Source organism: Bombus affinis, chromosome 5, assembly GCF_024516045.1.
Source record: "Bombus affinis isolate iyBomAffi1 chromosome 5, iyBomAffi1.2, whole genome shotgun sequence".
NCBI classification, from domain to species: Eukaryota; Metazoa; Arthropoda; class Insecta; order Hymenoptera; family Apidae; genus Bombus; species Bombus affinis.
The window spans coordinates 1,335,536-1,357,931 of record NC_066348.1 but is presented as its reverse complement, the minus strand read 5'-3'; the positions used below and the strand labels follow the sequence as shown (position 1 = coordinate 1,357,931).

General features: G+C 39.8%; 2 protein-coding genes across 10 annotated transcripts in view; one reads left to right on the top strand and one right to left on the bottom strand.

Annotated features, from left to right (window-relative positions):
- The window catches only part of LOC126916289 (stress-activated protein kinase JNK), a 63,467-nt gene that overhangs the window by 4,804 nt on the left and 36,267 nt on the right, over positions 1–22,396 (top strand). For 2 of the 9 annotated variants that reach the window (XM_050721945.1, XM_050721943.1), the window contains exons 2-3: positions 3,319–3,364; positions 16,516–16,625. In XM_050721945.1, coding sequence (XP_050577902.1) covers positions 16,604–16,625 — 22 coding nt within the window. In that variant the 5' untranslated portion in view covers positions 3,319–3,364; positions 16,516–16,603. Of the gene's footprint in view, positions 1–3,318; positions 3,365–11,294; positions 12,273–16,515; positions 16,626–22,396 lie in introns of those variants that run through there. The other 7 variants (XM_050721940.1, XM_050721941.1, XM_050721942.1 and 4 more) reach the window with 7 other exon arrangements.
- On the bottom strand, positions 20,933–22,232 carry LOC126916303 (uncharacterized). The gene is made up of 2 exons (XM_050721985.1): positions 22,076–22,232; positions 20,933–21,590 (listed from the first exon to the last, which is right to left on the bottom strand). The coding sequence occupies exons 1-2, from the start codon at positions 22,088–22,090 to the stop codon at positions 21,306–21,308; spliced, it is 300 nt and encodes a 99-aa protein (XP_050577942.1). The 5' UTR covers positions 22,091–22,232; the 3' UTR covers positions 20,933–21,305.

Sequence of the window (22,396 nt, the reverse complement as noted above, 5' to 3'; positions counted from 1 at the left end):
ATACTACGCAGGATATTATCATGATATTTTCCGACGATCGATTTGAAAAATTGTTTGCCGCTCGAGCGATGTCGGTTTTCACAGAGGAACTTTAGAGTTGCTTGTCCTGGGGCATCTTCTTTACCGATGTCGTAGCACGAAAGTTATAGCAAACTGGGTGCCATCTGTGAAGGGGTAGCTCAGTTACGCGAGTTTCAAAGAACTCGCCAATCTCGCTAATGCCATTAGTCCCAATTCGATTGTGTCTCGAAATAGGAGAAGTAAGAAGTTAGTTTTGTTACGAGTTAGGCTTCAATCGCTAAATGCCAACCCTTTTAAATGTCTGACAAAGATTAGAATAACGCTTTTAACCCAGCTATCCTCGTATTCGTAAAATTTATCGCATTCCGATGATTCGAATATAATATTATTTAAATAATTTTGGGGCTAAACGATAGTTAGAGGACCTTTTCTAATAATATCTGAATAGGAAAATTTCTATGAAACAAGCGTAGTAACTCAATACCTACGTATTAAGGGGGTGTCTGAAAATGTAATTTGTAGGAGATTTGCTCTGGTGGGCAGAACTTATTCAGCGACATAACATGTAGCTTTTTCCTCTAATATCTGCATATCTCGCGCAGTGTCTCAAGCGATTGAGATAAATTAATTGAAGTCATGTTTTGAAGATAAAAGCGGATGTACCTTTTCCTGAAATTTTTTATCTAATTCGTCGATGACGAGCTTTCTCTTATACGTTGAATCTAATTAAGCAAAGGATGTTTTGCACCTCGAATAAATTCACGTTTGCCCTCGCTTTTTTCCTATTCTGATCATCCACCGGAAATTAAATGCTTTCTGACGGCCTTGCTGCTTCGCGTATTCTGCTCTGCCAGAGGGAAGCCTAAGTATCGTGCATCTTAAATCTCTGATTAAGCAAAGTGCTCGTTAAGTGATTGCGAACTGTACAGGTTGGCTATGTTTCGCCGACGCACGTTTGAACCTAAACCCATTCACCATTTTCGTGTCTATCTCTCGTGCAATTCGACTTAAATATTTCGTAATGTTCGCTGTAACGAAACTCGTTTATTTTACTTGAGAAGTCTCTTTTTTCAGTTGTGAGGAAAGTTTCCATATTATTAATCGATTTCTACTTTCGTGAAGAACTTGAAAGGATTAAGAATCGTATAATTGGAATATCTGTGTCTATTAGCCTTAAAAAGACATCTTTCATCGCGGTTTGATCGTTATTCATACGACAAACCCGTCCAACGAAATTTGTCGATTTACGAAGCAAGAGCGCGGTGCTAGGCGCAAGCTTGTGATCGGAATTGCTAATACGAATTTCGACCTATTAGAAATTCTTGCCGCGTGTCGGTATCGCGTTGAAAACTTTAACGATACGTCGCCGAGGATTCTCCGCGGTTTTTCCCAGAAAAACCCGCTACTTATATTTATTCGTTTCGAATCGGCGATCGGTGCCGAAGTTCTCATTAAAATTTAATCGGACTCCTTATGCGGAAAGGGGGCATCTTCGACGTATTTCGAGCCGATATGGTTGTATTTGATTCGTCAAAGCGGAACCAATCGAACCGCAGCACGGATCTAAACTTTCGAGTAGTTAACTTTGCGAAAGTTGTTGCTCGTTTTTTAAAACGATCGTTCCTTTTGCTCCTAGTTTCGCAACAAGCTCGCAAATTCCAATTGCGTCGCAGTTACGTCCTACCAACCAGTAAACTTTGACGGTAATAAATTCATAACGTTGGTGATCCTCGTGGTTAATCTACAATTTTAACGTTATGTAAGCGAACAAAATGCCTTTTATTTTCATATATCTGTATTACAGAACAATTGGTTGTTGGTAATTGTCGTGTCTCGAAATACAAATGTGCGCTAGCAACTGATAAGTTGGTAGATCCGTACGCACACGAGGCACCAGCGGAAGAGCCCTTGATGTACTCGGCAATCTAAATAATTATAGCGGACTGGAGCAGTCCATTCCTTGTCTCGACGTTGCACAATCAAGGCGTGCCTCTTTAGGTCGGAGCACGATTGACCGATATCTACGTGCGCTTTTCGTCAAAATTTCGCTGATACCCGCATTAAACACGATATCGGAGCACTTGAATTTTAGTGCAGATGATTTTAAAACGTAAAGCAATTAACTCGTTGACGACCGGAGGAAACCAGCGGCGCTGCTATTTCCTGTAATTATGGCTGCTTATATTAATTTTATCGAAACGTCGCAGTTGGCGATGTTCTAGTTAAAACCGATGCAGCTGAATTTCTCGAAACACGCGTACTCTCGATCTCCTCTGTTCCGGAGAGATTTATAGAAGGAAAGATACTGCTTGTAGAATTAAAAGTGACAATTATACAGTTTAGTGATTTTTTCCAGTTTTCTCCATACAGCTCAATAATATTGTATAAGTTGACTGAAAGAAAGTTACAAACAAAGTGTTGCGTTAACGTAACGTTAATCCGTAATGAGTTGAAGGACATATAGCTCGACCATTGAAGTTACGATATATTGTATATATATGTAAAATCTATAGAATTCAAACTACCCGCCAACCGATATATTTTACTTTTGCTTTGTTTTACCGGCAGCCACTTTACTCAATAGGTTAGATCACGAGAGAAAAACGATTCTCGCTTTTCCAGCTAAAATTTGTAGTAGATTTGTTATTAATTGTTATTGTACTCGATTAAACTCGATTTTCCAGAATTTATCGTCTTATTTACCCCAAGGATTTACGTTAGTACATATATATTCGAGAAAAGATGCAAGAAGCAAAGAAGAATCAGTGATTTGTTGGATCTTGAAGTCCCGGAAGAATTTAATCCGTGGAGACTCGATGCGTGAACGTAGTATATCGGTTTCAATTAGAGAGGACGCATCGGGATGACACCGGTGGACAGAGCACGAAGGAGAGAGCGAAATAGGTGCGGGAATGACCCTCCCGAACCACTTCTCTCCCTATGGAGTAGTTCGTTGGAATCTTCCCTAACGGAGACCGAAGAAAACTGCACTCGCGAAAACAACATCCCCCGTTGTTCGCGGGGATGCATCGGAGGGATGTACGCTGAGTAAATCCTGCCAGTCAGAAAACAAACGGGAATCTTTGCTCGATATACTTCTACCGAGGGTGACGAAGCCTTCAAGTACCCTTTTTTTTTTGTTGGTTGTACTGTGCAGCGCACCGGAGAAACCGATTCATCGTATCCCCTTCCGTTTTTTTTCGCGCCTTACCCCTGCCACAATTATACGATTTCATCGCTTCTGCTTCTCGAGTATCTCGTTAATTATATTGTTTCGCCTTGACTTTTTTATTACAGAGATCACTTGCGAGGGATATGGAACTTCTCGTAGCTTCCTGAATAGGTGAGTGCTCCTAATCCCCTTTTTATATCTTGGAAAATCGTTGACGTGTTAAGTTGGACGTAGCTTGTTCTCCTCCCTCTATCATGTCGATATATCGTAAAAGTCAAAGTCTGGCTCATTCAGAATAGGGACATTTTTTCTGATTTGCGGACGCAATGGTGGTGGTGCGGCAAGGAAAAAGTTAGTCACCGAGAGTTAGCTATGGAAAGCGCATGTAAAATGAATTTTCCTCGCGCGAAACTGAGAAAAACGTAGCGAAAAGATAGGAATGAATACGACGAGCTTGTAATAACGTAAGAACGGTAAAGGAACTTCCTTCGTGCGTTCCGTTAACGTAAAGTAATGATTTTACTAATCGTTGGAAAGTGTATCGTACCGAGGATGGGTCGTTAGTCGTGTTTTCTTCGATACCGGAGCGAAATCGCGCAAGCGTGATTCTCAGTAAACGTAATGGATATGGATTTTCGGGTTGTGCGACCTTCACATGTCGCATCCTCTCACGCTTTTCACGTCCCGGACATTGTCCTCACCGCATAGTATAAGCCGATGTAATTCAAAATTGAAATATTTGGGCTCGCGATATAAATATGTAAACTCCCTAGAGTTCATGTGGGATAGGGATTCTTTTTGTTTTACGGGTAGCACGACAGGTTTTGTTTCACGGATAGAGCGATCTTCTTTTGTTTTACGGACAACCATTTTGAGAAGCACGCATTTTCCCATACGGACGGACAGAGAGTTACATTAGAGACAGACAAGGTTACAGAATAGCTATTTAAGATTTTAAGGACTGAAGAAGGAAGATCGGTAACTCAGGACGTTGAAAATCGATTCTCGATTTTCGGGTAAACATTGTACCAAAAACTTGTTATTTCCCGTTTATATAATTATTGTTATTTATTGTTATAGACGGATATTAATTGTTGTTTATTTTTGTATTTTATCTATTACTTTATAATAAAAAACTCGATTTTCAGACTACAGAATCGATCTCTGAATTATCCCAAGATTTACGATCTTACATATATATAATCGTTACTTTGAACGAATACAAAATTCTAATTGATCAATCGTCTTCTTGATACTGCAGATTGAATATCGCATTTCGTACGAAATCAATAGGTGTTCATGTTCATAATACTTACGAAGAGGAGTGCGTCAACACGTACCGACATGCAATGCGCTGATTATTCTTCTTTTAATTTCGCGACACTTCGCCACAATTTGCCGCTGTTTGCTTCCCAACACGATGGAAAACGATTGTCTTCTTTGCTGCATTTCTGTTCTCACAAACCTTGAATAAGAAGTGTGTAAATATCGTGTGAAACTAACAGGATAGTTCAGCTTTAATACTCGGATTCTATCGCGTGACCGAACGCATTCGTCTAGCAAGAAGTTACGGTTATTTTCATCGGGAAGAGTCACCGACTTTCGAGCTTTGCTTTAGCTCGATCGAACGATGCATTAAATCAGTCATATTCTTTTCCTTTCACGGATTTACCCGCTTCGTTTTTCGCCAAAAATGTTTGGAATGCAATGCATTATCATAGTTATTATGCTCGTCGAAAGATAAGGACGGAAGTGGAAGTTAGAGAAATGGAAAATATCAGCGTTGATAACTTCTCTCCATTTAGTTCGATAACGAAAGCAAGTATTACAATATACTTTTATGGTACATGAAGCCTCTTTTCCGAATATACTTGGTTTCGTTAACATACTGCTGCTAATAACGAGGTAAATATGTCCTGGAATGAAAAGTAACGCGAGTCAATGCAAAATCCTTTGAAGCGATCGTTGCTTCAAATTCTACAAAAAAAAAAACAAGGAAATGCCAAAAAAAAATAACCAATGGAGAAATTCAACGCGCAGAATGATTGAACTACGAAAAGAGTAGAAAATAGAAGGAATTGAATAGGAAGAAGAAAAAAAGTAACTAGCGAGTCGATTAGCGAGCTTGTGCAAAAGATGCCGGTAAATCTCGTTGAGAACTAAGCACGACTGTGCGGCCTTCTTCCTTCCTGTCGGATTTTGATTCTTTTTTCTTTTAAACTGGAAACTATAGATATTTTGACATAGATCTTTGATCTGAAAGTAACAAGTGGGAAGTTAATGGTGAATCGTTATCATCATAAAATTGAGAGGCATGTATCAACAACTAGCGATTCTTGTTTGTATATTTATTCTTTTCCAGGAATGTAAAAACTATTCTAAAACTTCTACATTTGCTTAACGTTTGGTTACCTACCATTACTCATGCAACGTAAAGCGAAGGTGTAAGGTCTGATCGCTACTACGACTCGATCACTGGTGTCGGATACGTAGCACAGTAGCATAGTTAGTGAATGTCGCGCGATTTATCTAATGGTGGCGCTACAACTATAACAACGATTTATGCAATTTTGATTGCACAATCTGTTTCATTAATTAAAAAGTCAGTCGCCTTGGAACCTTCAATCCCTCGTACGAATTTAAACGAATTCCTACGCTTAAGTGTGGTACCTAAGTATGGTTTCCTGATTGCGTTGAAACTGCTAGCACCTACCTGTGACCAGATAGCCTAAGTAGATAGGTAGAAAGGTAGGTAGGTAGGTAGGCAGGTAGGTAGGTAGGTTGATGGGTAGGTAGGTAGGTGGGTAAGTGGGTAGGTAGTAGGAGTAGTAACAGAGGATAATCTCGTGGTAGCTAGGCTGCGGTACTCTGCAGTACTATATGCCGCCATCTTGCTTTATCGATTTTGACTCCTACCCTCGCCTTGCTTTCTCGAGCTGGCAATTCCCTCGTCTTTCTTCTTTCCCTTGTTTCTTGTTAGCGACTTCTTTTCTTCCATCATTATTTCCTTTCGAATTAAATTCACGCTTAAACGAAGATGTATACATTCCATGTTAACAAATATACTTGCGTCAGTGTGATTGCATCGTGTATACATCTTTGACGATGTACCGATTACAATCAACTACGAACGAGTACCGAGTATTACGCGGAAGGAATATCATGCTAAGGATTGCTGTTGGGACGACGCTAAAGGTGTTTGTCAGTTAACAAAGCATACGATGACATAACAAAAAGAATCGCGAATAACGCGATATGACTCTAGTATAGTTACAAGATAGACATGCAGCTAACGCGAGAACAGAATTCACGTTTCACAGGAAAACGAGCGTTTATGGTTTCTTTCATATTTCTGACGTTACTACTATCAAACCAATGCGAACAACTCGTCATCCGTCATCTGGAGACGTTTTGAAAGTCATAGGTGTTGGGGTTATTCGATGTATAAAGAGAGAAACGCGTAGATAAATTGTAAGGTAGAAAAACATATTTAATAGAGAAGTGAAGTTACAAGTATGAATACAGTTTGAGCTGGTTCAGATCCGCACGCTAGCAGTGTTACCCTATAACTGAACTCCTCGAAGCCAATGTCACAGAGAGATGTAGAGTTTTCTTAAGAAGCGATGACCACTTTAACAATAGGATAATCAACGTTATTTGTTCATCAGCTCTATAGATGAAAATAATGCATCGGTATTCCCTAAGTCTGTGTCTCGGAGAATAAGCGCATAGGAACGTTAGGAATCGTTAACCATGGTATACAGTTACAGTAATAAATAAGGTCTGCGTCGAAACGACGGTATTTGGTGATACAGTCGCTCTCGGCAACTGGTGTTTGTGAATGTATATAGATGGTTTCAGGTTTTTCCAGTTAAACTTTGTCGGTATATTCTACAGATACAAATAATACGCAATACGGATACAGATACATCCTGCGTAAATTGAAATTATAATTTATCTATTCCTTCTTTATTAATTTTTTGTATAGGTAGAGTGTCGCAAAATTCGTGAGCATCAGTTGCATGATAAATATTTCCGCGTATCTACTAGGAACTGGTTGAAGATACGTTACGGCAAACATCATTGTCACAGCTGTCGAGGATAATTTTCCGCCTGACGGGAGCTGAAACTCCTAATTCGACAGGCGTGTGATCGTTCCGCCAAAAGTACTGGCCAAAATAATTTTGCCATGCGTTATCATGATCGAGAATCTTGTTTTCTAGATATACGAGTTCTTTGTAGTCAGAGATTTGAAATTAGATAGTAGTTGTTAATGACTTTAATAGTTTTTTAATGGTTATCGACGTCTTTGGTTGGGCTCTTTTCGCAAGCATCCTAATATTTATGAATGCGGATCGTCGTAACGAATCGAAAGGTCGTTTCATTGAGAGAACCAAAGGTAGACGGAGCCTCGATTAAGAGGGTATTTTACTCTAGAGGCATGAATTTCGGGCGGTTTTTGAAGCTCTGTACAAACGAAACAAAAAATATTTTTACTATCCATTTTTTTTATCATTTGTTTATTGATATTTTAAGATTACATAAAAAATTAACCGAAAAACTCAAAATTCACAAAGTTATGAGCTGGTCCAAGAAAAAGGGTGTCCTGGCATGTATGATTTCAACCCTTCTGGTCATGTGAAGCGAAAATGCCGAACGAATTCCTAATTAGTATAGATGCGGCCATAGCATGAATCTTGGAAAAGTCGAAAAAATATCTTTTCACAAAATGGCGGTCATTTGAAAAAAAATTTTCCTTTTTGGCATATTTTTTTGGCAATTCCGAATTTTTTAAAAATGTTGATCTCGGCGAGGTTGAGGCGATAGAGAAATGTATAAAGAACATTCACACCAAATTTCAAATAAATCGGTTCATTAGAACTTGAGATATCGCGCACGCCAACTTAAAAAAGGTAGTTTCGAGAAAAACGCGTTTAAAGTTTTGAGACAAGTTTCCGGCAATTTTACTCATAGAATGGTACAGCATATTTACATATTTTTAATCGGCTATTCCTGCTTTATACAAGAAACCTTCCTCTACTTCAAAATGCTCATTTTCCGAAGTTCTTTTATGGAGACAAGCAGTCCTGGCGTTCTTTGACGCCTCTGAAACTCGGAGTTCAGAACGCTCGCTGCGCTTCGTCTCGCCTGACTGCGAACGCATGAACTTCTGGGCCAATCGTGATTCCCACGACACTTAAAATTTTTAATATGCACACAAATGGCTGTAACTCATAAAATAATTGAATTCTTGAAAAATCCTTTTAAGGGCATATTCTTGAATGTCTCAACTTTGGAAATATGAAAAAAAATTTTCGATTTCTTCGAATTTGTAAACTAGAATACTCCCTTAAGTAAGAGCGAACCGGTAACAACAGGGAAGTGAGTTTCCTCTCCAATAAGAAATCTTATTTGAATCGGTACTCTTGTGAACGAATAGCAGTCGTTCGACGTTTTTCCTCTAAGAGCACGTTTTTAACCTATTTTAGCCGATTCCCGTGAAAAGTGAACCGGAAACGTACAACAAAAATGAATTTGTAATGAATTGGAGAATATTTTCTCCGATTCTACCGCTTCTACTGTTCGAAATATGCGTTGTAACGCTTAAGTACTTTTATAGTTAAGAGTGATCGTGGCGAATAGTTGGTTACCATCTCAGCGCCATATCCGACAGCGAGTGACGTACTTTGGCCCCTTTCACGCAAGAGGGTGAAACTTATTTCAAAAGGGTTATTTTAGGAACAGAAAGGTGGCTGACCGACCACGCATCGACACGAACATTTAGAGACACATTCTCGTCCTCTCCTTTTTTGATTCATCCCTTTCATTACGATACCTTTTGCTCACTGATATTTTCTATTGCCGTAAATCAAGAATCTACCATTTTCCTTCTTCATTCATTTTCGGTCGTACAAATTAAGAAGTTCGTAACATAAGCGACCTTCTATATTCTATCACTTCGAGATCGAATTGTGAAATTTGCGACAGGAGGAGTGTACTTTCGAGCTATCGCGGGGAGACGCGGTCGTTAGAATACGCGTCAACGGGAGTCGTAAATTCCCGTTACGATTAGAATAATCGACACCAGGAATAGTTCGATCCCCGTATTTCGATTAGGATAATAGGGGTAGTTGTTGTGGTATAACACTGTGATTCACAGAGTTATAAAAGATATATATATTTCCAACACTTTATACAATCACACAAAGTAGTAACGCCGTTGGTTAAGATACAGATGACGAAGAGGAGGATTATTCTTAGATGAGAGAGTGAGAGCTATAGGAGCTCTAGGCCCGTAAGAGCTATCGGAGCTGTCGAACTTGTGGGCACCGCGAGAGATGATGGAAAACTCTTAGAGAGGTAGGAACGGTGAGAGTTGTAGGAAATGCAGGAACTCTAGGCACCGTGAGAGCCGAAGAAATACTCTGAAGTTCGTTCTGATGTGATTACGGAGGAAAGCTCGGTATGGGTGTGCCCTTTGAACGAAGAACGCGGACTCGTTGCTTACATTTTTAGTTAGGAAAGGTGAGGACAAGGATCCGCTCAATAGACCTAATGACTTGTTTAAGTACCACATATAAACCCAAAATACTTGCAGGATTCAAAGTTCCTGCAAGCTAATGAGACTCGGTTTATGGTGGGCCTTAGGTTTATTGAGGATTTCTCTAACGACGCTTGGGCCTTTACGGTCAGACAATAGAAGACGTCGCGCGGACCTCTTCACGCGACGTAACAAGGAGGATGAAACGGATGAATGGTCACTGATGCAGTTTATTCCGCGATGTTTCTCGCGAGGCGATTTTCAAACGTTCCGGCGCCTGCGTTGTATTAACTTTAATTAATCTACAGCTGTTGAGTATTACTCTTTCGCCGAGATTAAGGGGAACGAGATTAATTCAGAACGAGTGTGGCATCTGGCACGTGTCTCGACCGCATTTCCGTAAATGTGTGTGCTCTTTTATAAACCACCACCTTTTATCGCGTGCTCTGAGCTCTGGATGCGCCACGATACGCATACATATATGTATTTGTTGGGCCGCTAAGCGGATTTCAACAGAGAGAAGTAAAGTGTGAAAGTGAAACGCGCGGCCCAAGATACGTCTACAATCTACGTTCGCGAATCGATTTTTCGCTGTGCGTCGATACGGTCTTTTCCCTTCTATCTTTGTACTTTTTATCGACCGTCGAATATACTGGACGTATTCCTACAACGATAACTTCGCGTATATCGATACCTTTCATTTATACATCATGCTTCGCATCCGATAAATATTCTGGGTATATGCGTACTTCCTTTCTAGGTACGTACACAAGAATCTCGTTCTACTTGAACGGTTAATCTCCGCGTAATTTTTATAGATAGCACAGCGTCGATTTTCAGAAAATATTTCCGCAATACGCGCATGACTTACTCGGGCATTTTTATCAACGCGTAAGTCTACAGGAATGCAGTTTCGAATTAAGTCTCATGCTATCGTCTCGAGCATGATAACGATCGAAACTTGTTACATCCACATCGCGTTCTATTACTTTACCTAACTTTTTACTATATAATCATGATAGTCGAATTTCGTTACTAATGAAATTTCAAAATGTTACCTATGATACATATACTATACTCGTAAAAGGTTTTTACAAGTATGCGCATATTCGAATACCTTCGCCAGCCATTGTACATTCCAGTACCTTGTCGTTGGTTTCGTTCTAACGAATGAAATGTTACTACGGGAAAAGTGGCCAAGAAAAAGAGAGGCGTAGAAAAATAAAATGTGTGTGGATTCGATTGAACCAGGACGGAAAACAAATTTGGAAGACGACGCGACGCGCGATCGGAAAGGTGGAAAAAGAAAGGAAAGAAAATAGTAAACGCGGTGCTAATGCGTCGCGTCGCACCGGTTCAAGGGAGCACTGTGACCGGCGGGTCGCGACAAGAGAATATTGCGAATCGTCCCGAGATAGTCCACCGGTCGGAGGGTTGGATGGCCGTGATGGTGGGGTTGCGTCGACCACGACAAGTATATTCGAGCGTATAACAGAGAAGGAAAGAAATAAGGGAGCGACGAGTGGGAGAAGGTGAGATGGCGCAGGCGTCAGCCCCAGCCCCGAACTTCCTACGGGCTGATCAGTCGTGCGTAGCACTCGGCACGCGTTGCGTCTTTTCGTTTGTTTCTCTTGGACTTTTTACGGATCGCATCGTTTTCATCCACCCGCTTGTACTCTTCCTTTCTCTCGCTTCGCTTTGCCTCTTCTCCATTTTCCTTTTTGCTCTTTCTTCCTTCCTCGCTCTTACTGTCGCACCCCTTTCTTCCTCTTTCTTCGTTCTTTGTTTCCCCCATATTTCTTGCTCCCCTCTTCTCTGCCGCCGTACCTGTCTTCTATATTCATCCTTTTCTGTTTCCCTTTCTGTTTCACACATCTAACTCCATTCAACCTTTCGATGCTCCGAGAATCAGAATAACACGGATTTGTCGTTTCGAGTGAAAGTCGTGCTTTTCGTTGCAACGGATCCGAATGCCGCAAGTGAAGTCTATTCGCCAACATCCATGTTGATTTTAGTGTAAACTTGACGCCTGGTGTTGCTGCCCTCAAGGTGTAGAGATTTTAAAAGTTATCACTGTTTCGAGTTGGGTGGCCTGCTTTTTTGAACTTCGATTGGGCTACCGAACATAATCAAGGAAACTGTGTACATCATACGTGATACGAGTGATTCAGTGAATGAATTATTGCGCGTGCTTTCTGGTTTCGTTTTCGATAAATAAAGTTTCTCTGCGATACGGGTAATATCTGTTCGAGCCTTGGAGACGTGTGTTCCGACTCACCACGTGTCGCTTTCTACAACGGACAACGAATAACAGAGAACAAACTCGTGAGTTTCAACCGCCAACCCTACATCTTCTTACCTTGCGTCTTCGTGACTGAATGTTCGATTCACGTGACTCTTCTGCTGCTATCGATGTCGAGATCGTTACTGGACAACGTTACCATCATATTCTCGAACGTTTTCTCCCCTTGCACCAGCTACCTTTGACTCGATGCAAGTGGCACTCCTACGGAAGGAACGAGGATCGATATTTACAAGGTAGGATGTGTTCTGTTACGAGAAATTCGGGGTATTTTAGTTATGTCTGGCAGATCGATCAAAAGTTGAATCGGCCGTGAAATTGACTACGAAGAACCGAGCCCATATTATCCAGATAATCCTACTCCGTTCCCGGTTTCCTCTTTGATCGTAAATAGATATATAGACGTGAATTTTTCAAACTTTATGTGCTCGCATATTGCTTCAAGGGGTTACGTCGCTACTGGTCTCTTTTATCGATACACCTACATGTTGCGTTCAGGAAAGAGACCAGGAACCTCCTTTACAATAATTTACTAACTGCACAGTAGCGTTAGTAGATTCAAAAACTGTTTTTACGGTTTTACTATTTTACGATATATATTACGTTTTGGCTATGATAATCAGCCGGCTTTTAGGTGGTAAGATTCGTTTGTAAACATTTATTTTTTGTATTACTAATACAATACAATTGTAACAAAGAATCGCAGATATCGGCAACGATTATTTCATAGCTTTCTTGTGCTTGACGAATTCTTAGTAATTACACAGTTCAGCTATTTAAATAGCTAGACTTGCGAGAAATTGATTCTGTCGAACACGAGTAAGACGTTTGTTTTAACACAAATCGTTCGGAAACGCCATGTGTTGAAGGAAACCGTTGTAGGTGAGGGGGGAGGGTGGTAATGCGGTCGCCTCCCCCAAATAATACTAGCACATATACAAACTTGGATATTGATTTTCTAGCGACTGTAGTAAACTCGTCCGAGACGGTCGTGTCCAGTCTTTGTAATTAATTGTTCCTTTTGTTTACTGTTTGTTGTTGGTTTGTCATTCGTAGTTGTACCGTGGAAAGAATATTTTATCAGATAAACATTCGTCGAATATGTGGCTAAAACGCGTTGCATGGAAAAAAAGGTCATTCAAATAATAGCGTAAGAGATCTAAATTTCTGTTAGCAATTATACGAAGTTATAGCAATGCCGTAACAACACGTCATGTTCAACAATAAAATGTTCTTTTCAAGGATCGTTGCCGGGACCAGATTGGTCTGAGATCGGAGCGTTTCTCATAGCGTAAACTTATATTTGAAACCATGGGATAATTATAATTTGAGGACCGACAGTGTGAATCGAGCCTTAAGGGGGTATTCTAGTCTAGAGGCATGAATTTCGGGCGGTTTTTAAAGCTCTGTACAAACGAAACAAAACATATTTTTACTATCCATTTTTTTATCATTTGTTTATTGATATTTTAAGATTATATAAAAAGTTAACCGAAAAAGACTCAAAATTCACAAAGTTATGAATCGGCCAAAGTGAGGGGTCCAAAAAAAAGGGTGTCCTGGCGTGCATATGATTTCAACCCTTCTGGTCATGTGAAGCAAAAATGTCGAACTGATTCTTAATTAGTATAGATGCAGTTATCGCATGAACCTTGGAAACGTCAAAAAAATATTTTTGCACAAAATCGCGGCCGTTTGAAAAAAAATTTTCCTTTTTGGCATGTTTTTTTGGCAATTCCGAATTTTTTAAAAATAGTAAAATTAAAAATTTTGATCTGAGCGTGGTTGAGGCGATAGAGGAATGTATAAAGAACATTCACACCAAATTTCAAATAAATCGGTTCATTAGAACTTGAGATATCGCGCACGCCAACTCGAAAAAAGTAGTTTCGAGAAAAACGCGTTTAAAGTTTTGAGACAAGTTTCCGGCAATTTTACTCATAGTCTCGCCTGACTGCGAACGCATGAGATTCTGGGCCAATCGTGATTCCCATGACACTTAAGATTTTTAATATGGGTATAAAACCTTCATTAAAAATACATATTGCGAGGAAAGTGGAAATTTGAATTGTCTGCGTTCCTGCGTGGGTGTGCTTCGGAGCAAAAGTCCATATTAACGAATTTAACGATTCGTTGCTATTTTGCGTTTCAGAACCCAAACATCGTTCCAATTGAATTAGAGAATTAAAAATACATTAAAAAGGGATAAAATACAATAAAGATTTTATGAGGGTATTCATACGCAGGTACTTGGGCAGGGTCTACCTTCTATTGTTCATTTTTTCTGGTCGGACCGGAGCAGATGCCGCGTCATAAAAATGGCTGTAAGTCATAAAATAATTGAAATTTTGAAAAATCCTTTTAAGAGCACATTCTTGAATGTCTAAACTTTGAAAGTATGAAAAACAAATTTTCGATTTCTTCAAATTTGTAGACTATAATACCCCCCGTAAGCTGGCAAGAGTTCGCACAAGTTCGTAACATACTAAAAGAAGCACGAAGAAACAAAGGGAGAAAAACAAAGACGTCGAAAGAGAATTTGGCAAGGCGGCCGCATAGTTTGAGCGATAAGTTGGCGATAACTCGAACTTAATAGCCTGTAATACTAGAACGAGCTTCGATGCGCGCCGTCACGCAACTCATGCCTTTTGTAAATTACGTGCAGACGTATCGTATACAAAAGCTTCTAACACAGGTCGTTTCCTTTATGTTCGTTTATCTCTGCAAACATGTTGCTCCGAAATTGTTGTTCACGTTACTGGGGCCATACTAGTCAGAATTGTTCGAAAAATACGACATTTTTCTGGAACCTATTTCTCGCGTTATTTGTACATTCGTAAATTTACCTCTTATACCGTTTTCATGTTTTCGTCAGTTTGCGAATCCCTTGTAACGCTAACATTGATTTACCACGTACAAGAAATCTTTTCTGTGAAATATATCATGCTATCGCTCTCGTTATCGTTATCATCATCATCATCGTTATCGTTATCCATACAATAGATCCGAGCATCACGATTATAATAAGATACATACGTGTTATACTTTTCAGGTTATCCTGCCTTTCATTTCGCGAAATGATTTCGATTTAGCAGAAAATTGGAGTATTTGGATGGTGCGTTAAATGTTTGTCGCCTTGAAATTGATCGTTCCAACGACCTGTGAAAATAAAGCTGAGCTCGAATTCGCAGAACGTAGAATCGATATCGTGAGATTGCGTGCCACTGGTCATCGTGCATTGATAACGAATGAGAACGAAAGTTGCTCGTATACCAAGAAGATGAATAGCATACCTTTTACTAAAGATCAATTTTTTTTCGATATATTTTTTCGCCGTCAACCACGTTATACAATCGGAAGGATTAATTCGTGCCAAACCGGCCAATGAAAAGACGAAAGGCAAGTGAACGGACGTCGCGTGTATTATAAACGGATTACTGTCTTGACACACGTAAATATGTATTCGATATGTAAATCGATGGCAATAAGAGTACCCGATTTATGCGACGAAATCGATATTTCATCGATGATAGAATCGCACAGATATTTTGCTATGGATCGAAAAAGTACATATATAGCTACTACAAAACTCTTAAAAATATTTCCAAAAACAAAAAAAAAAAAAAAAAACGATATTTGTCATATTTGTGAGCTTCCGAACTACGTACACGTATCAGGAAATAAAATTTCTTGTAAGTACGTTAAATAAATTAATGGATAAGAAAGTTGGTGTTGCGTCCTGTCGATCGTTGTTCTCCTATGTCTACGCTTTCTGATTTGCTTCGTCATTTGTCGAGATAATGCTTGGCACGGATATCTCTGCGTAATCGGCGGTAAATGAAATCTAGCGCGCCCGCGCGAATCGAAAAGGCGCGGGGTACGTAGAATTCGGCTGCCTGGTGGCTCGGGATAGTCACCTATATCGATCCACCGTCGAGTTTACAGCGTACCAACTTAGGAACCCCCTGCGATCAAGACCGCCCTGTGAAAAAAGCGGGAAATACTTGAACTCGAGAGAAGAATGGTGTACTAACTCCGCGAAATTGAAGAGGGTCGTTTGATTTATGGCGGAATCGTTCTAGGACCCCCTTCTTCCTTTCGTTCGACGTTCAAATTTCGCAAGTTGCTCTCGCACACCCTCTTCGATCGCTCATTCTCTTCACTCTATCCTGTGCTTTCGAACATATTCTATGTTCGCAATTTTTCTTTATCCGCTTTATGCCTGTGATTTTTTTCTTTTAAAATCCGACTCAGCTAATTGAGCTAACTATTCGTGTAGCGACACACGGTATCGTGTCATGCGTCATTTGAAAACATTTTATGATATGTCTCTTGGCCTTTTGACTTTATAGAGCTAAAACTTGATGTATCGATGCGAAACAATCTGTGTGCGCAAGCAAATACGTGTTCTCTCGTCGTCATGAACAATCCTTGTAGATTAACCAGTTTCTCTAATCGAACGTACTCTTTCTGTTCCAGGTACGTAATCGTAGTGGATTTCTTTCTACCAGTATCTTGAACTCGCAACTGTCGCACAATTACCTTCGACCGATACGTATCACCTTCGATGCTATCTCTACGTTTCAAAGGTAACGAATTATGTGTGTGCTTGATCGTGGTCCCTTCGGCGTGAAACATTTTTGTGTTTCTCACACGCTTACTAAATACTTTTTGCCTAGTAGATAATGTACATATGTGTTTAGTTGTATGTGTTGTGGTACGCTGAATGTTATTTTTGAGAAAATAATTTCTGAAATGCAATAAATCGGAAACACGAGAACGGAAGGAATAAATTTAGAAAAGAACCGTAACGTGCTGTTACAAAGATGTGCTTTTTAATTATTTTCTGAATCTACGATACGCTTTCAAAAGTGAAATATGGAAGATTTTAGTTATAGTAAACTATAGTTTAGCTATATAGTATATTCGACCGTTCGCGGAGAGACGCGATTGCGAGGAAGCGCGTCAACGGGAGTCGTAAATTCCCATTACGATTATATAATCGACGCCACCAAGTGATCGATCCCCTATTTCGTTTAGGATAATAAAGGTGGTTGAATTGATTATAACCCTGAGGTAACAGGTTACAATTTACACTTTATTCCAATAACTTGTAGCCAAGATGATACCGCTCGGTGCGTATAAATATAAATTAACTAGATGACCGATCTAAAGTAGATATAGACCAGTGCCGCGATGTTGACTGAACTGATGATGAGAGATCAATGCAGAGAGGTTGACTGAGTTAAAGATATGAACCCAGTACGGAGATGTTGACTGATCTGTAGTCGTTAAGCCAGTCTAGAGATGATGATTGATTTGCTGATGAGAAACCAGTGAAGTTCGGTGACGTTCGGTGACGTTCGGTCACTGGTCGCTTGTGGGTGAAAATCCCAATGGGAAAACCCACGTTTCTCCCTTTTTACGTCTCGACTTGAACATATTTTATAACAATTGAGGCACCAACGGTAAAATCAAAATGCTTTGTTTTATTTGTAATAAAACAAACTGTAGTTCCTTAGGATTATTGCGGTCCGACTAATTATTTGCACTGCTAATGACCGTCCTGACCGAGGAACGGAATTCAGCCCGTACTGTATAACGGGACATAACATATATTGTTACTCATATAGATCGTTTATAGTCGAGATTGGTACGTTTCCGTTTTGCGCTCGTACATTCTCAACTATCGGACTGTATATTTTTTTTATGTGCAAACTGACATACAATCAATGGTAAAAATGAAAGAATAGTTGACGAAACGAGCTGCGTTGCTATACTCAACGTACAGTAGCTGTGTTCAAATTGAAACTCATCGATCTGGCGTTTCACAGAAAAGTGTGCGAGAGATACGTAGCAAGCGTACAAAATATTTATAATATAATATATATAATATATAAAAATATATAAATATATATTAAACAATAGTAAATTATATAGCTTAAAGGTAGATAAAAACCGAGGGAAACACAAATACGGCGGAAGCTTTTTACGCATAATGAATGTTCGCTTAATGTATCCGATATAATACGGGTCGAGAAAGAAAAATTTTCAGGTCCGGCCTCGTGGTTCTTGTTCTAATGCACCAGAAATTAACCGCCTAATGCACATATTCCTGATATACTGTAAGATAGCTTCCTAAGATAGAGCTATTTTGAATAAATTGTATTCGAGTACCCGTTATTCTGGGATCCGTTGTTCGATTCAAAATATAATTTTTCTGTTTTCTTGCACTGAAACTTAGTTAAAGCATGTACAAGAAAAGCTTTATTTTAGGTACAAGTCGACCTCAAATTTAGTTTGAGTACAAGATGACTTATGATGAGTCGCATATTGGGTTCCTGAATACGTTTATGTGTCGACAAACTTTCAAGATACCGATCTGAGCCCAAAGAGTATTTCCAACCCGATCCAGGCTCATAATTTCGGGTACTCGCACACCCATAGTTATTTAAATCACCTATGGATGATTTAAATAACATTTAAATCACATTTTTCAACATTTTAAAATTCAATCTTTTACTTTGACACAGAGCAGCTTTTCCATCTTATTGTTACAGGATATTGTTAATTAATTTTGTAATAGGAGGTATTCTCAATAGATGGAATAATGCTTTTGCATTTAGCTAAATAATAAACTGATCAATTTCGTTTAGTTTTTAGTTTTAAAGTAAGTAAAGTCTATGTATGCAATGTAAATCGTCTTTTATTTATCTAAATTTTTATTTATTTAATCGTCATTTGTTATTTCTTTCATCCTATTAACCCTTTTCCTTGAAGCTTTTGCTACGTGTCATTCTACGCATCTCCCGATTTCGATAAAGCGAGATTTTCCAAATGTACGTGTTGCGTAGAACGTCGAGTGCTAAACGGCAAAGGAATCTAACCACTTTGAAGATCACTAGATTCGTATAAAAGACCAGTGGATTAATAACGCTATCGATATTCACGATGAAAGTTACTATCGGCTACTTGGAAAATCAGCGAATAAGTTTGTCGTGTTGTTGCATAGGTTCGCGTGCATGAATCGTTGATAGAACTATGACTCGATGTTTCGCGTTGGTTCTATGTAATCAGGAGAGATCACTGTAGCAAGAGACTGTGTGTTTGCTTCCTATACACAAATGCGATAATTAGCCCGCACTTAGGCTGAATCAAATGGGGTTGACTGGTGTATTTGCTCGATGCATAGCTTGTTTTCTAATTAATGGATGCGTTTCCTATGTTGCGCGCTCCCACAAAGTCTCCGGTAGCAATCTCTTTTCATCGAACCCTCGAATCTCTTTCTGCGCGAATAATCGTGTCTCTTGCCTCGTTTCAATCGGACAGGCAACATGAAACGTAATTGCTGAAAAGCTACGCGATATACATATGCGTTGCAGTTCATAAGTATCCTCTTGTTCAAAACAAGTGACTGCTCGGATACTTTTGAACAATAGCGTAGTTTTTATTCTAAAACATGATTTACGGCAGTTAGCTGTTTGCTCGGACGTTGGTTCAAAGGTGATTTGTTAATTTCATCAAGATTTTCATGTTGAGTTCGGAAGAAGTATAAAAAATGATGACTGGTACCGATAGTAGAGTCGCGTGTCCCTGTCGATGAATTTGCCACGCGTTTGATATTTCGGTCAGTGAATATTCATTGTCTATCAGCAGGGACACGTGTAGCACGGAAATGCGCAACGCTTGTGCTCTGATTGGATAATAGTTGCACGCGCGATATGCGTTATATCTAATCGCGCAGTTAACGAAAGAGCTGCTGGTACCTACACCTTTTAGACCCGACACTCGGCGCTTGCGTAAAATGTTAGTTTTGGACGTTGAGAGGCGGTAGTTTAGAATTATAAACTCACACAAATTAGGAGGATTTAGCAAGTGAAATGAAAGGAACGGATTGTCGTGGTAAAGGGAGAAATTGGCACCGTGCCGAAACAGAGGGAAGAACGAAAGCAAGAAGGGAGTAACTGCGAGTGGACGCTGGATTGGATTCCATTAATTACTTGGCATCAAAGATCGGTCAGAGCTTAATCGGCTTCGGCCGAAGGATCCCTGGGGACAATTGCGTTAACTACCGGCTTTTGTTTGCCAACTTGCACTAACAGGACCCGTTCCGACCCTTCGTCATGCCGTTTGATTTTCGTTTCACTCCTAATCGGTATTCGAAGGAAATTAATCGCACCGTCCGTCGTCGAGAATGTCTTTGTGCGATAGAGAATCTTTTCTTCTTGTTTAACGTCATTAATTGTGCGTAACTATTTGTTTTATATTAAATCGATCAAGATAAAAAAAGGATGTATAGAGGAGAACAAATTTTTGTAACGTGTTACCGCGCTTATATATATATATTTTTTTTTTTTTTTTTGATGGATGTTAGTGTGTTCGAGGGATAGCCAAGAAAAGAATCTACTGTTTCCATCGTCGCGCACTCTTGTGAATTATTTATTTGATGCCGAGCAAATGAATGTCAGCAACGTGTTCATATTTTCTAGTACCTATGTACGTATAGTTGAAACAGCGCTGATAAAAGAAACCAATTTTATTCTCAGTTACTTCTCACTTTTATTCGACTGTAAGCGACACCGCCCGTGCAGAATTGGCGAGTAAAATATATAGGTGCGTTTACACGTTGAGTCACTAGGTTATCTGGAATGACCAGAAGCCCTGAGAATATTTGGTACGTTATTTTTCTCCATACTTTGTTTGTCTCTTACATTTAAATTCCAACAAATTAATTATTTATCCAGACCAAGCGAGTTATCTAGAAATTTAGTAGTTACGTTCGTGAAAATAAAAAATTGCGTCAACATCAGTGTCTACATACAGTCTACTAATTGTTGTGCAGTTGATTCTGAATTTATTCGGAATTGGAGTTGAGTCTCGGCTAAAATACGTGGAGAACTTTTTTATGCTTTGCTACTTTATTACATATTTTATATACAGCGCAATGCATGTACACGTACAATTATGCATATTTAGCTTGTTAGTAAAGCGTAGAAGGATGCCAGCATCTTGTAGTCATATCAACGCGTGTTCACAGTAACAAAGAATGTTATGCTCTATTATGTTTGCTTCAGCAATTGTGTTTCAGTTCAAACCGATATTGTCGAAGTTGATGAGTCTTGGTTAGGGTGTTGTGCGATGCGAAGCACCCTTCGACGTGATAGTTCATGCATCTCGATCAAGTCTGGAAAGCTCTCGGCAGAGCTGTCGAGATCGGTGCAGTCGTCGTGATTAGGTCCGAAATGTAGGTAGGTGGTTCGGGTAGATGGTTAGACAACGTAGTAGGGCGCAGAGTAGGCAGCGGCGTAGTAAGGGTAGCCGGTGTACGCGGCGTAAGGATAGTTGTAGGCAGCAGCCGTGTAGGCGACCGGAGCGGTATAAGCTGCACTATAAGCGACGGGTGCGGTGTAAGCTGCGCCCAACAGGAGTCCTCTCTTATCCCGAACCGCGGTTTCAGCTTCCGCTGCCACTGATTCGGCCTTCACCGGTTCGATGGATTCCGTTTCCAAGGGTTTCGCTAAAGCTACGCCGACCAGAGCGAGCAAAACGATAGCCTAGAATGAGAAAGTCATTAATATCGTCATTCGTTTGTCTCTGTTTTCGGATGTGTATCAAAGCTGGATTATGATTAGATGCGTGTTCTGACGAATTGTCTTTCTGTCGATAGATATGCATTCTGGTCTTGGAACGTTTCATTTGTCAGAATACACATTCACTGTAACCATAATCATAGCCTTAATCTGTTAACCAGCGAATACAAATTCACTTAAATCGTCGATCTCTTGGGATAATATTTTATTTAACGATTCTCTATTTTTGTATGCGTTGTTTCATTTTTAGAAAAAATTAATTATACGACGACTAAAACCGATTATATGCTTTCGAACCGATACATTTTTAAACTCGAATTTTAACTTCGAAGCTAATTTTTATGGCAATGTTTCGATAAACGATACAAAGTTTAGGGTAAAATATCGTTAGTTAGAACAGTTATTGTGAATCAGATCGCTGACGGTAAATGGGTTAGAAGTTTACTCACTGCGATGCACTTCATTTTGTAGATTGTTGAGGAGATGCTTGGACAAGCTTGGTTGAAAATCGATTGATGCTCGAAACATCATGGTAGCCCCCTTTTATACCTATTCGATCGAGACGTCGCGTCGACGTTACGTGCATCGATTTCCGATGTTTACCTCGCGTAATCGCGCATAATTATTAACCTCTTGGCGTTGTCGGTCACGGGGCTGCATTGGGAACGAGCAACCTCGCCGGATTTCGTTGCTGACGCGAGATTAAGCAACACGTCCTTGGCCATTGTCCAAACCGAAACGTTCGACGTTCGGCCGATCGAACGTCTTCG